The 15,512-nt window shown below is 28.4% G+C and overlaps 2 protein-coding genes across 10 annotated transcripts in view; one reads left to right on the forward strand and one right to left on the reverse strand.

Annotated features, from left to right (window-relative positions):
- Window positions 1-3,179: 3,179 nt before the first annotated feature.
- Window positions 3,180-15,512, forward strand: part of LOC111626771 (interaptin-like) — a 120,840-nt gene continuing 108,507 nt past the window's right edge. For 3 of the 5 annotated variants that reach the window (XM_023370261.1, XM_023370264.1, XM_023370266.1), the window contains exons 1-2: window positions 10,788-10,847; window positions 14,520-14,671. In XM_023370261.1, the coding sequence (XP_023226029.1) occupies window positions 14,611-14,671 (61 nt within the window). In that variant the 5' untranslated portion in view covers window positions 10,788-10,847; window positions 14,520-14,610. The other 2 variants (XM_023370263.1, XM_023370262.1) reach the window with 2 other exon arrangements.
- Window positions 3,922-10,889, reverse strand: LOC111626772 (radial spoke head 1 homolog). Of its 5 annotated transcripts, none has more exons than XM_023370270.1 (6): window positions 10,774-10,889; window positions 7,087-7,253; window positions 5,398-5,617; window positions 5,097-5,323; window positions 4,553-4,902; window positions 3,922-3,969 (listed from the first exon to the last, which is right to left on the reverse strand). In XM_023370270.1, exons 2-6 carry the CDS (start codon window positions 7,249-7,251, stop codon window positions 3,951-3,953), a joined length of 981 nt encoding a protein of 326 aa, XP_023226038.1. In that variant the 5' UTR covers window positions 7,252-7,253; window positions 10,774-10,889; the 3' UTR covers window positions 3,922-3,950. The 5 variants fall into 5 exon arrangements, with proteins under 5 accessions (XP_023226038.1, XP_023226037.1, XP_023226036.1 ...); XM_023370269.1 differs by lacking the exon at window positions 10,774-10,889 and adding an exon at window positions 9,428-9,560; XM_023370268.1 differs by lacking the exon at window positions 10,774-10,889 and adding an exon at window positions 7,431-7,489 and having other exon boundaries at window positions 3,923-3,969.

The following is a 15,512-nucleotide window of genomic DNA, read 5'->3' on the forward strand; positions in this document are numbered from 1 at the left end:
TTGCCGTTGTGGGAGGTGATTCCGTTTTGATTAAAGTTAAAAATTAACCGACCATTTCCATTGTGTTTGTTTTTTTATTTTTATCAAAAAAGGGAACAAAAAGTAAAATCTTACACAGAACACATGAAAAGCTAGTTATGACATTGCAAGGACTATTAACTTCAAAAATTAAAAACATATACAGGGTTAAAAAGAAATAAGTTTCCCACTTCAGAGAGCTCTGGAATGCGTTCTACTGCTCGATATGAGACAAAATTTGAACTACAGATAATTCAAATGATGCGCTTGACATTTCTCAAATAAAAAAAAAAAAAGTACAAAAATTTGTTGATAGGCGATGCTGAAGAACATGAAAATATTAAATATGCGTGCACATAAAAATGTTGACTATGTAGCACTAAAACTGCTCAATATGTCTTCCTTCATTTTGAACGATATGCTTTAATCGCAAAACCATATTTTACACATCTGAACGCAGTGAGTCTGCCGAAATATCCAAAATATGATGCCGAATATTGTCCTTCAGCTCTATCACAGATGCAGGTCTTCTACGGTAGTTGTTGTCCTTCAGGAAATCCCATAACAAAAAGTCGCAAGGGGTAATATCTTGTGAGCGAGGAGGCCATGCTTGGGAAAATAACGACTGATTACTCGTGCATCTGTAAAATACTGTCTTAGTATGGTTTTGCGATTAAAGCACATTGTTCAAAATGTAGAAAATATGCCTATATGTTAAAGAAAGTCGACGGCCCGACCAATCAACGGGATAGGACTACCGATTAAACAATGGCGCCGAGATTCATCTCATGTCATTAGACGTCACAAAACGAACTCAAGATGACTTTGTTATTTAAATTTGATTTCAATGCGCATGTGAGTAAGATACTACTTCAAGTTTTCTGTACACAAACCAATTCAATTTAAATAAAATTAATTAATAAAAACCATGTTAATTGACTTTTGCATAATATAAATGACATCTAATAATTCGTTTTTAAATGCGTTTTACTCAAATTTATTAATATATTAGGTTAATGTTATCTATGGTTCCAAAATGGCGGCGCTTCGGTTAGATTCGTTTCGTTTCCGTTAGATTAGCTACATTGTTAATAGACGTTTCCTTTTTTTTTTTTTTTTTTTTATTTTGTTCAAGAACTACCGTGAATCAATAACTAGTGTAGTTTGGCACTCGGCGATCTGCCGGCGGCTCCCCTCCGGGAGGAGTCTGTCTGGACCACGAACAGTTCGAAGCGCAGCCATTTTAGAACCTTAGATAACATTAACCATATATTATATATTATAATATTAATGTTTAATATAATATTTATTAATTAATACTAGGTAGCCAGTTAATTAAAATTAAAAGTAATAAAATAATTAAAACTCTGCTTTTCATACCGAAACTGAAACAGAAACTAGAATTAAAAATAAAATCAAAATTAAATTTAAATCAAATCAACTGAAATATAATATTTCGGAAAGTGTGGATAAAGTACTTGTCTGTCTTGATTGATTTAGTTATATTTCATCCAGGCAAGCAGAGTTGACTTCATTTATAGCACTTTTTGTAAAGTGTTAGTGTTGGTTTCAGTTGGCAGTAATAAAACATTTTGCTTTTAATATATATTGAAAATGGATATAGATATAGATAATATTATATTATATTGCATTTGTATGCATTTTTATGCATGAAATGCTACTAAAAAAGTAAAAAAATGCATTGTTTAGGAGTCGGGAATGGATTAATCCATTTACATTGTTTCTTATGGAAAAATTTGTATCGGTTTCCGAACAATCGGATGGTTTAAATTCGTTTCGATATTGATCATCAAACGCTTAGGGGTCCAGGTTTCACCTTATTGTATGCAAGAAATAAGTCAGTAAGAACATAGTTGCCACAAACTATCACAACAAAGTGTATTCTATTATTTTGGCACATGTATATATTTTTCTAATTATTTTGATCGTCTTAATTTATTATCCTAATAAGATAATTATTATTGAAACATATTTAAATGAGATTTTATGTATTTACTTCAGTTTTAAATTTCAATTATTATGACTTTATTTCTGAAAAAAAGGCATATTTTGTTTATCCTAAATTAAAAAAGGAAAAAAACTGTTGCCATGAGACATGTTAAACATTCGGAAATTGCTTCGGATTGATGTCAAAATTATTTTTGATACTGTGTGGCGTCATTTGATTTCTTCGCGCCATTAAAATTAAGAATAACGTGTAATGAATAAAACGAAACAGTTTTCTGTTTGAGTGTTTTTCTTCCAAACATCCGTAATAGAAACTTTAAATTGTAAATTTAGAACAAGTTTCTCGAATTAAGCTGATAAATAGAAAAATTATTATAAATATAAATAGATACAATGATAAAATTAACTTGACACATCTAGTGTTGTCATCAGTTAATTGACGGAGCAAGATATAGACCTTGCTCCGTTAATTAATATTCAACTCTCGCCGTGTAATATAAATAAAAATAAAAAATATTTATAAAAGTAATACACCTGAAAATTTTATATAAATTTGTGAAAATTTTTTACCCTCGCCATTTGCAGTCATGGGCAAATGCCTAGTTTGCCCATATGGTAAAGTGCAATATGACCGTATCGACGCGAACAAACCGGAGAAAGTGGCATAGGCTAACTGAAAGAGCAAACGGGATAACTGAGTTTGAATGTTCGAAAAAGTCCTAAAATCGTATGAGTATTAGTGTGTTAATATTTTTGCTCTCAAAACATCGTCTGTAGAATGTGGCTGCTATCTCATCGTTTTGGAATTTTTCATTTTTTGATTTTTTTTTCAAACATTTAAATTCAATTACCTCAGAAACGTGATTCTGAGGATTAGCACTACACGTCCCCGAAGACTTCAATTCCTTATTTATTATAAATCTTCATTATATATGTACTGTATTTAATGAATACAGTTTTGAATTTTAATAAATTCTGATCTTCATCACAATATATTTTTTAATCTAACTGCATATAATTTTTCAATTTTACATTTTTATAAATCTTTATTCTGCCTTTGAGAAATGGCGATTTATAAAAATGTAAAATCAAAAATTTATTCAGACACTCGTCAAATAGAACTTATAATACAAAATCGAACTTAGCGAAAATAGAATATAACAGATTTTTTAAATTTATTTACGTTGTTTATTTTTATTATTATTTATCTACTTATTTATTTCTAATTTTATTTTATTATTTTAATTTTTAATTTAAATCAACCGGCATTTTATGTTCGGAAAATTATCTGTTAGGAGTATTTTCGGTAAGTTCGATTTTGTATTCTATCTGAAGATGTCTTTAAAAATGGTCGAAAACGTTCGTGATTAAATTGTTTTTGCTGTTTTTAAAGGTTTCATGAGTGTCTGAATTTCCATATTCGCAATTTTTATTTTTATCAAAAATTTATAAATTAATTAAAAAAATTAAATTTTGATAATTTTAATAAAATACATAAATTATAAGTATAAAGCATATAAATTATATGCTATGAGTTCTTGCATCGGTCTTTAGACAATTATTCTTGTAGAAAATTTTTATTTACGTTGTATATAGTCTAAAACATAAACATCAAAGAAAAGTTAATAAATACGAATTTACTGAAATAATATGTAATTTTTGTAAATTTTTCTTCAATTTATATGGCATATATTTTCCACAAATAAAATTTGCCAGAGAGTAAATCTAGGTCATAACATAAATTATTGATACAGAAAATATTTTATTACAACATAATAAATAAAAGAAAATTTAAGCAAACATTTTTATAAAGTTGCCGTTAGAAACTTCAAATGTTTTGTTTAAATTGTTTTTTGTTACAGGAAGATACAAATGTACCCTTTACATTTCAGGAATATTATTAAAAATATTTTAAGTGCACTTTCGTATCAATTTTCTATGTCATATGATTTTAATGTTTTCTTCTATGTAATTTTCCCTGGGCTGTTTATAAGAAATAAATCAATATAACTTATAGCTACATATTCATATAAGCTAATAAAAATTGATGTTAAATTTTGATTAAATTATACAATAATATAGATATACTTCTATTTTTACTGTTAATTTTTTAAAATAATTTAATGGAATTTCTCAGTATATAAATTTATATTTCCATATTGGCATTTTAAAAATTACAAAATAGTTTTTTTGTAATTTCTCTATCTCATCTACAAACTTATAATAATAATAATAATTAATATTATTATAAAATGTATAGTAAAATGAAGCATAAAATAACAGATTAAGTAATGATTATATGAATACAGAAAATGTTTAAACTATTAATTACGTAATACTCTAAATACCTTTCACTTAAGAGGTAAATATTTATTATCATTTAATTTGTTAATTAATCTTTGCACGCATAAATGAACTAAAGAAAATAATTAAATCAATAATTTTATTATAGTTTTATTTAATATTTTACAAGATATGAACTTATAATTAACAAACATTAAATTAGTAGATTTTATTTCTATCAAAATAGACTAAAACAAAAAATTTTTAGTGAAATTAAAAGTACTATTTTGGCGTTTCCTCTTCTGTTAATTCTATGATGTCTTCGGCTTGAGATATATTTGTAGAAAATCTTTCAGTGTTTTCATCCTTTAAATCTATATCAATAATAGATTGTTTTGTAGGCAACGCATCAACTGAAACTGTTGGTTCAAGCGTATCGTCTTCTTTCTCTGCAGCCAATAAATATTCTTTTTCGTCAAATTTAACAATATCTGCGATTCCCCCTTTAAGGGCAGCTTTTTGTACTTTTCCTCCTTTCCATACTAGACCTGATTTACGATCATCTAGTTTTTTTGATATAAATTCGCCATATTGTTCTGTTTTACTCTCAAATAAAAATCTTCCTTTTACAGGCTGAAAATAACATTCAAATTTGTTACTTATTTACATACAATATATTTTAAGTTTACGTAAATATAATTATACTGTATGTGCTTAATAATTTTAATACTAAATATACAATTTAAATTTTAATGAGTAGCCTAATGTAAATTTATAATACATAAATAAAATTGACACTTGATATTATATTATAGAAGACTATTTACTTGGCAATCTTTAAATATTCCGACAAATATAAAGTTTCCCATAATCAATTCTCCTGATCCCGACATTCGATCTTTTATCCAATTGCCGAGAAGCTGCGCGCCTGTTCTACTATATCTATAAGTACCATAACCATGTCGCAGATCATATTGCCATTCTCCGACATATACGTCTCCATTTGTATAATAATAATGACCTGAACCGTGTCTATTATTCCTATAAAACTGGCCTTTAAGTTAAAAAAAATCATATCCATTAGTATGATTAAGTATTTTAATACGATGATTCTTGATTAATATCTACCATTATAAACACTTTGATCTGGATAACGTAAGGTTCCCGAACCATCCTTTTCTCCATCTCGCCATGTACCTTTATATTCTGCTCCGTTGTGATAAACATATCTGCCATCACCATGTTTTCTGTTATAACTATAACATCCTTCGTAAACATCTCCATTAGGATAAATTGCTTTTCCAAATCCGTGTCTTTCCCCTTTATCGTTACGTTCTCCAAAATAGTTCTAAACGGTTTTTAGTAAATCACTTTTTTTTCAAAATATTACCAAGGGATCGTCCATAAATTACGTAATTCTAATTTTATATTTTTCTTATCATTCCATACCTGTAATGATCCTTAATGCCATTGCAAAAGCCCAAAATTATGTAATGCATATCCACGATCAACCATCTTAATTGTACTAAGGATATTGAACGTTACATTATTTTAGTAATTACACGTATAACGTACAAAGTTACCTACAAAGTCACTTTTTTGTTTCTGAAATGCTGCCTACTGAATATTAGGAAACGTTTCAGAAACAAAAAATTTAGCAACCAGTTGCTTAACTTTTCCGGCAACATTTAATGGCGCCATCTGTTACGATATTTTATTTAAAAACTTTTTATATGTTTAATTATTACAAAATGGCCAAAAACTCAATTTTGAGAGTAGGTATAAGTTTTATGAAAAGTTAAAAATGCCAATAACGAGTAAAATCGGCATTAAGTCTGACCATACTGAAGATACACACGATCCCCTTTATCTCCCCACCCCTCGATCTTTACTCACCAAAATTAATAGCATCAATCCCCCCTAATAAACAAACCTTCCTGTAAAATTTCAGAAAATTTCGACAAAAAGCACAGGCGTTATTAAGCTTCAAAGAGATAAACAAAATTGTGCCACACACAAACACATCAACATCCATAATACAGAAATTATTCCCGAATTTTTTGCATTTTTCGACATTTCAAGGTCCCGAGTCCAAAAATGCAAAAATCTTGGGAGAAGCAGAGCCCGCCCGCAGACTATAAAAAAGGACCATCTTTTATACTACATAACTATATAACTATATAATATATACTATATATTATATAGTTATTTAGTTATGTAGTATTATATTATATATATATATAATAATTTACTTGTATATATATTCAAGTATCGCAGTTAATTAATTCCTCTATGTTACCATGTATATCAAATACAATGGTATCTCGGTACTTGATCGAACAATCACGATCCCCTAACAAAAATTTTCAGTTAATAACAAATATTTTAATTTTAATTTTGTAATTAGTAAAACAGTTTTCTGTGATAAAAATTATAGGCCTAACTAATTTAAAAATAAAATGAAACAAGCTCCCTTGGGAATTTAATGTGCCCCTGACGACAAATGTGCCTCAATGTGGGAGCACATTGGGACACCCTGTTGGGGGTTCATTTTTGACCGATGGTCATACTTTCCTCTGTTATATAAAACAGCCGGAAAAGTAAAATGAATTATTCTGTTATCCAACCTTTATCCCTATTTATTTTAGAAACAACAGTAATCAATTTAAAAACACTATTGTTAGGTAACGTTTTCTGTAACATCACATTCTTTTGTAACGTATTGTAACGATTACCTGCATACCCATTAATCACCCATATCTGCGTTACGTAATTTACAGACAGCCCCAAGTAATCATACATAAAGTTGTATTGTACCTTTAATTCACACAAAGGAATTTCTTTTTCGATATCTTCTTCTGTGAATATGAATTCCTCTTCTTCTTCAGATTCCATTTCATCCATTTCATCATATTTCAGAGATTCGAGAGATTCTGTGGAATATGATTTATCTGATTCTCCTTCTACTTTACTTTCTTCCATTGCTAAATAATAAATAATTTAATTACTGTATCACAAAATAATTATGAGAAATAGAAATAATGCTCTTAATTTATATTCTATCAGATTAATGTTTACTAATTCAGCAATACTTAGAATAAACTTGTCAAATTTAATAAAAATTCTTTTGTAACGGAAAATATGCTAAAATTTGTTAAGACCTCATCAAATATTCGAAATTCTTTTTATAAATGTTTTCCAAATATATGCATTCTTTATTATTTAAATTCGAATTCTATACTAGCCTGATTAAATTTTCAATTATTCGAAATTAAATTAATCGATAAAGAAAAAATGTTTCAGAAATTTTTATTACGGGTCATCCGTATTACAATAAACTTAATTTTTTTTCTTAAAAGTACTTTTCATTATTTATTTATTTGATTATTTTCACTTGCAACAACTCACAATACAAGTTATTATCATATATAAATACTCTTTATTATATTTGAAGAAAATTCTATTTATGTTCATTCTATCAAAAAATTGTATTTTATTCATCACATATTTACAGCATTATTGTATTTTTTACATATATGAGAACATTCATAAATCACGCAGCACATTTTTACCCCTTCACCGTTCTGGTAACATTTTGTGGCCAGACAAGTGACCCTTCTCCCTAAAACCATGTAGTCTAGGAGACCTTATCCTATCATATACACGATCTGTATGTTCCGAGATTGAATTTTTAGGCAATACTAATGGCACTAGTCATTTCCGTCTGCACTGTTCTCGTAACCGCTGTCAAAGTGTGTGAATAATTTGCATTGTCAACAGTTATCTGATCTCGAGAGTGTTACTATTTTGTGAAACGTGTTTTTCAGTATGTATGGATTTCCAAGAAAAGCAATGCGTTTTGATCAATTTTGTTTTAAAGCCGATTTATCAGCTTTTTAAAACTTTTTCGCCCTGTGGGCACTAATGGCTTTTTTTGAAAGCCCATTATGGGTTCGGCCACAATGGGGCGGTTGGGTGGTGAGGAACGGTCACTTATCCAGACGGATCACTTCCGAAAAATTCCTAGGTTTTTTTCGACCATTCCAAATTAGATGTTAGGTTCTCCAGAGCGGTGGCCTGCCACCGTAACCATCCATTTATCCTGCCGTCCAGCTTTATCAGCTAGAAAAAACTTTGAAAACGGTGTAAAAAGCTTATAGTAAAGAGACGTTAAGTCGAGCGAACGTCTTTTGATGATATGCCAAATTTCGTGAAGGGAATCCATAGAGGACGGTGATGCCACACAACGAGTCGAACAGACGACATCGCCGCTGTGGAAAATTGGTAAAAATGATGAATCACTTCTCGCATAATAGTAGAATTGAAAACATCTAAAATTGTAGTTCTTTGCGTTTTAGCGCTTAAATAGGAGCCAGTTACCCTTAAAAAACCTCGCAGAAGACATCCCCTTAAGCAGATCGCCCAAGTGTTGCGTTGCCGTAACTAATAAAACAAATAAACAAACTGACCTCCCAAAACAGAGGGTAGTGCTTTAATTAATCACCTCGCATTTTTAATATTCTCAAAATTATAGCCTAAATAAGTAAATTGTTTAAATCAGAATTCTAACATCTGTGATGCACATTTCGAGGAAAGTTTTGTAGTAAAATCTTTTAAATATATAAAATGAAAACTAACGGAAATAAAATGAGAGAAACGGACTTGACTTCCAATGCGTATCTAACAATATTTCTCAACTTCGAATATTTTTGATAAGAGTTTCAAAACAAAGGAATCCACTATCAAAAAGGATATGATAATCACTTTAAAACAGAACACTAATTGGAACAACATTCTTGCTGATTTACATTAAATAATAATCATAACGAAATTTTGGATAGCTTTATGTAAATATTGCTAATAATCTGGATATTGAATATACTATATTTATTATTACAGTATTATTATTATTTTTAACTTTCATTGTTCTAGTATCGGAACAGTTGTATATAAAAAATCATTTTAATCCTGTAATATATGTTGATGATTTAGATAAACATCAAATGTAATGTAATATATGTTGACGATTTAAATAAACGAAATGTAATCGAGTAGGTGCCGAGGTGGCGTCACGGAAAGGGAGCGAGAGTAGCTCGAAGGAACTAGCTAGATGTATTGATAGAAGTGTTTAGTTGTATTAATAAAGAGTTATTCGTACCATATTATCTGGTCAGTTGAGTCGTTTATAATACAAATCCTTTGCTTTCTTAACCTTTTCTATCAATTATAAATAAATATATATATGATTTCTGTCAACAATATACTGTAATAATATTTCCAATAATGGAAACTGGAGACTCGTGAGGTTCTGGCGATTTAGAATAAACCAGTGAGATGATAAATTTTTTCTAATCCTTTTAATGCAGTGCAAAAATAATATATAATTGTGTAAAACGTTTTTATTATTCTATACATTCAATTGAAACTAATTGTTTTTAACAATTCATGAATTATTCAAAAATCTGCTAATTTGACTCGTTCTTCTTTATCAGCCTTCTCTCAATTGAACATTCTCATTCATAGCGATCGAGAGAAAGAGTGCTGGAGATTTATCTCCCGGCTCGGAGAAAACAGGAAATCGAAGAAGTTCCTATCTATATAAAATTAATGTTATTTTTAACTAAGAAAATAAAAATATTTAAGACTTCTTTTATTAATAAAGAAACATTCTACGTATTTCATTTGTTTAAAAAATGCAGATAACTAAAGGATCCGTTCTACCGCTGGACAAGCTCTCGATGACTCTGATCCCATTTAAACTACATCTTTTTGTATTACGTATTCTGTCAAGGCTGTAGTCGTTTTATCTCTTTTTAGATATGGACTGATGGACGAGTGGTAATATCCAAAATGTATAAAAGAACATTAGTGAGATAATCAAATAGAAACAGAAAGTGTTATTTATTAATAACCATAAACTAAGAAAAAGATCAAGACTATGGACAGCGGCGCCCGTAGACTATGAAAAAGAAGATGGGCACAAACTATAAAAAAAAAGACATCGTGCATTAAGCAAGGAGTTCAAACTCTGATTCAACGTCGGATCAGCGCTCCTATAAGATGACGCTGGCTGCACTCGGGGCTAACTTTTCCTCGAAAACAAGGGATGGGATTTTGGTCAACATACGACAAATTTTCATGGGTCATTGGACAAATATCGTTCATTAGTTTTTTTTTTTAATATTAGCAGAATAAGCAGAATTTTCTGTTGTTTGAAATTTTCTCTTGTAGATTATGAAAAGGGCAACCGAGACGAAAAGGGGGCATATGCCTCAAGTGCCCAATGTATGGGTGCCCCTAACTACGGATATTATCTTTATACAGTACAGTATATATATTTTAACATAAAAATCAATAATAAAATGATAAAATTTTATTATTCTATATTACTTTTAATTTTTAAAAAAATATATAAAATTTCTGCTTTATGAATTGAATATATTAAAAGTTAGTTAAACTGTAAATTTAATTATTTTGATTTTAAAATAAAATAAATTTACCAACCGATAGGGGGCGAAGTTCGAATTTTGGAGGCGAAGTGATGAGTGTTTACTTCACGAAAATATCCGAAGCGAAAGGTTGGCAAGAGTTATTAGTATTACTCAACCTATGATTGTGATTGTTTTTCTTTTAATAGAACCTTTGCTATTCACTAATTTTCCTTATTAATTCTAATAATGACATAAATTTGTAAATAATACTAATTGTATTAAATTTAAACGAAGAGTAAGTAAAAATAACTTTATTTTTCAATAAATAAATATTTTTAAAATTATTTAAGCATTGTTTATATTTTGAAACTGAACACTTAAACAAGTTTACTAATCGGTTAACGGTTCCAAGATCGTTATCCGATTTGTTCGTAGTCCGATCACCCACTGTAGTAAATTAACTGTGATTTAGACACACTGTACTGTTACATCTGAGGAGAATAGTGATTCAGCTAAATATTTAGAATAATTTAGCGTTTTAAAATTATAAATAAGCTGTGAAACGACTGATATCAATGCGATTTTTTTCTTAATTATCTTCCGATTTGTGTAATTTATAAATTTCTTAATTGCTTAATAATGCGAATTTTAATACATGTGTTGCATACTTTTTACATTATTTTTAGAATATAGAAGAAAACTGAAAAAAAAAAAAAAGCCAGGGATAAAATCATTTAGAAAATTAACAGATAACTATACCAGTGTGTTTTATTATTTAAAACAATTTTTTAACCTTTTTTCTGTTACACTTATCTAAAGAATCTCGCAATTTTTCTTCAGTTTTTTTTTTTTTTTTTTTTTTAAATGTGAGATCTCATAATTCAGGAATCAGTTAATATAGATTTTAAAATAGTAAAAACAACTTGTTTACATTAAAGCAATATATTGTTCTTCAAGTCTAAGTTAATAATGTGTAATTAATAAGTTAATAAATATGGATGATAAGAATTAAGACTGCCATTTTATAACAAAATATTTAATAAATTTTTTAGGATTCAAAAATCTCATCATCAGAGTATTTAACTATGATAAAAATATGATTAAAAACTTAACACATACTTCTGTTTTTTATCAATAACTGAGACGAAAAGATTAGACAAAGTAACTAGGACAATTGAGATGTAACTGGAAAGAAAGAAGCAATGCTTGCACTTGCCGCCACAAAAGAGGCTACTGTATCCTTGTACTTGCCGACATGGAGAAATGATTCAAGAACAAAGTAGTCTTCATCGATTGCTTTGTTCTTAAAAACACCATTGCATGTACAGTACCTAATGGAAAATAGGTGCACGCAATGGTGTTTTTATTTTTGATAAAATAGGTCTAAATTCTCTTAGTACACTCAGATGCATTGGAGAACATGGAAATTGTCACTTTAATTCCTCTGTATATCAAAAACAAAGTCTTGGATTCCTGTTTTTTACATTTAACTCTTTAAACATGAAATCAGCCTTATTCGTTAAAAACAAAATTGGATGATTGAAAAGTTGATAGACTAGTTTTGCTATACAAGTTTTCCTGAAGCCTAAGGAGTAAAAACAATTTAGTCATTAGCAACAAAGATGGAGTTAGTTTTCAGAGATTATAGAGTTAAATGTACTCTCATTGCATTTTTGGATTCCTCATCATAATTAATGGAAAATGGCAAAGTTTTATCAAAATTGGCCCATTTAATTTTGAGAACAAACTCAGTTCTATAAGTCCTCTGATATACAGAGGAATTAAAGTGACAATTTCCATGTTCTCCAATGCATCTGAGTGTACTAAGAGAATTTAGATCTATTTTATCAAAAATAAAAACACCATTGCGTGCACCTATATAGAAGACGTGCTAGCAACTATAGAACATCACCTGACAAAGTTGTGTGATTCATGCAATATTGCTTTGTTACACACACTTGTGCTATGATATATCTTAAAAACAAAGTCACAGACCCCCTTTTTTATTACATTTTTTGGATTCCTCATCACAATTAATGGAAAGTGATAAAGTTTAATCAAAATCAATCAGATTTTGAGGATGCACCCAATTCTGTAAACCACATTCTTCTATGTGGCTTACAGAATTGGCTAACTCTGTCTCAATTATTAAAATTTTAAAATGTCTTTTATTTTCTTATTTGTTATTATTATCATTCCTTTTTATATTTTATAATCTATTTCTTTATTTTTTAGCTGATTCTATAAGACAATCTTTATTGTTCTTTTGAACTATTCTTTGAGTATGAATGTATCATTACATCATAAATAGTAATGTAATCAATCATGTTCACTTTCACTATCAATTGAGTATAAAAATAATCTGTTTCTCTTGTTACAATATTCTTTAGTGTAGTTCATACCTTTCTATGTTTTGCAAACAACATTTTCACACATTTTAACAACTATCATTAAACTTATCTACTTTAATTATCATTACTTTTTGATTTTTAGTTTGTGATCCATCTTTCCACTAGTACTTTTGAGTTTTTTTTTTTATGGTAGTTAAAAGAAAACACTTTATTTTACCTGACTAGATCATTTCACTGATGTTTCTTTAAGTACTTTGGATATTAATGGAATTGTTTTACACTGTTTTAAACTGCTGTTTTAAATAGTTTACTATTTGTTTTAAACAACTTGTGAATTATTCATAAATCTGCTAATATGATATATTCTTTACCAGCCTTTTTTTTTTAATTAAACATTTTCCTATTGAACACACTATATCTTTTTTAACACATATTCTGCTAAGACTATCGTTTTTTTTTCTTTTTGGGCTGCAATTTGAAAAAATTATAGATCTATAAATCCCCATTGTCATTTGTCTATCTGTTCTTCCTTAACCTTGAGAATGGAGTTAGATAGATGAAAGATGATACCACATATAGAAACCTTAAGGACAAGAGGTCTTGATTAACTATATATGAATATTTAATGCAAACTGGAAGTTATTTCAATTCAAAAATTTTTCCTTGAAAGGAGTTAGATAGATGACTAGCACTACTCTATTGTTAATGGAAAAGTATGATGTACAGGGGCAAGACATTACTAACTTGAGGTGGAGAGCATTTATTTTAAATTTTAAAATTATTAAAAATATGATTGAAAATTGCAGCCCAGCATTGTGATGATGTCACATTAAATAATTTCTTGTTAGATATGATTTATGTTTTTCAGATCTCTAACTTATTAATCATTATCATTTATGTACTGTACTTTCTTTTCAATGTTACCTATAATTTTAAAGTTCTAGGCCCTTTTTGATAATGCATAGTTACCTTGTCAAGGATTTATCAAACCCCTTCACTAAGCAAATAGAATAGTCCCTGCTACAGTGCATTTTTACAGCTTGGCCAAAATTTGTGAAACAAGCTGTACAAGCTGTACTCCTGTTTTACCACTTCCAACCTTTCATATGTATATATTCCTTTATCTTATTTTTATCTCCAATGAGATTCTGTTCTTAATTTATCTTGCCACTCAACTCTTCCATTGTCACATCGTTGTAATGGATAAATATAGCAAAAAATTTATTTAAACAACAGAATAAAAATAAAATCATAACATTAAGAATATAGCTTGTTTTGAATATTTTTATTAAAGAATTATTAGTAATTTTGATAATTTATTTTAATTAAAATATGTATTTTTCATTGGTACAAAGTTACATAGAAACATTTTAAAATTTTAATACCTTTGTTTTTAAATATGCTATTATTATTGTATTAAAATGTTTTTATTTACTTGCTTAATAATTTATCTTTATATTTGTTTTAGAAAAATCAATGTTTAATAAAGATTTTGAAAATGAAGCTGCAAGAGTTAAAAAACCAAAGGAGTATTATATGAATGATGCATTTTTAATCTCATGGCTGTTCAGAAAATTTTAAAAGAAGTTACTGAAACAGTTACAGATATTTCAGATGAAGGTATATGTATTTAATTATATTTAAATATATATATAACAAGAACAGTTATGTAACTAGATTAAATTGAATTCAAATGCTAGAAAAATTGAAAATTTCAATAAGAAACATTTATTGAAAAATTTTTTAAAGTATAGATAAATAAATAAATTTATTTTTATTCATAAGCGAGTAATAAGCTATTAAAAGTATTAATAATTTAGATAAAATTTTTATTGTTAATTTTTTATCAGTCAGTCTCTTCAAAAATTAATAAATATACTATAAGTTTAATACAGATGTATTGTAATTTTCCTGATTACACAACTTAATTCAAATGGAAAGTCTGAAGAAACAAAATTTTCAGGGAAATTTAAATATTTAGAAAATCAAGAAATCTCGAGGCACTTTGAAAAATTTTCTTAGTATCATTTTCAATTTTTCTGCCATTTGAATATAATTTAATCGAGTTACATAATTTTTTTGGTTGAAAAATAAAAATAAGTTGGGTTTTATAGTAATCAGAGTTACTTCTCTAAAACTTTTTTGAGGTTTGTAATGGCATACATTAGAAATATAACAAAGAAGCATTCATTTATTTCAACCACAGTGAATACTTGAAACTTTTAAGAATTATATATAATAAGAAATGAATATAATTCACAGATGGCCAGATGCCCATGTGGTTAAGGTGACAGCTCACTTTTCTGAGAGACCAGGATCGAATCCAGATAGATTAAAATTCCAGAAATTTTTTGAGAGACATCCATTTGGATATGTTGAACCCTGTCCCTTACTACATACCACTCTATTGTAGGCCTGGCTGAATCTATAATGGGTTTGCTAAAAAAAAAAAAAAAAAAAA

Source organism: Centruroides sculpturatus, unplaced genomic scaffold (assembly GCF_000671375.1).
Source record: "Centruroides sculpturatus isolate CEXI.00-Female unplaced genomic scaffold, Cexi_2.0 scaffold542, whole genome shotgun sequence".
Lineage (NCBI taxonomy): Eukaryota > Metazoa > Arthropoda > Arachnida > Scorpiones > Buthidae > Centruroides > Centruroides sculpturatus.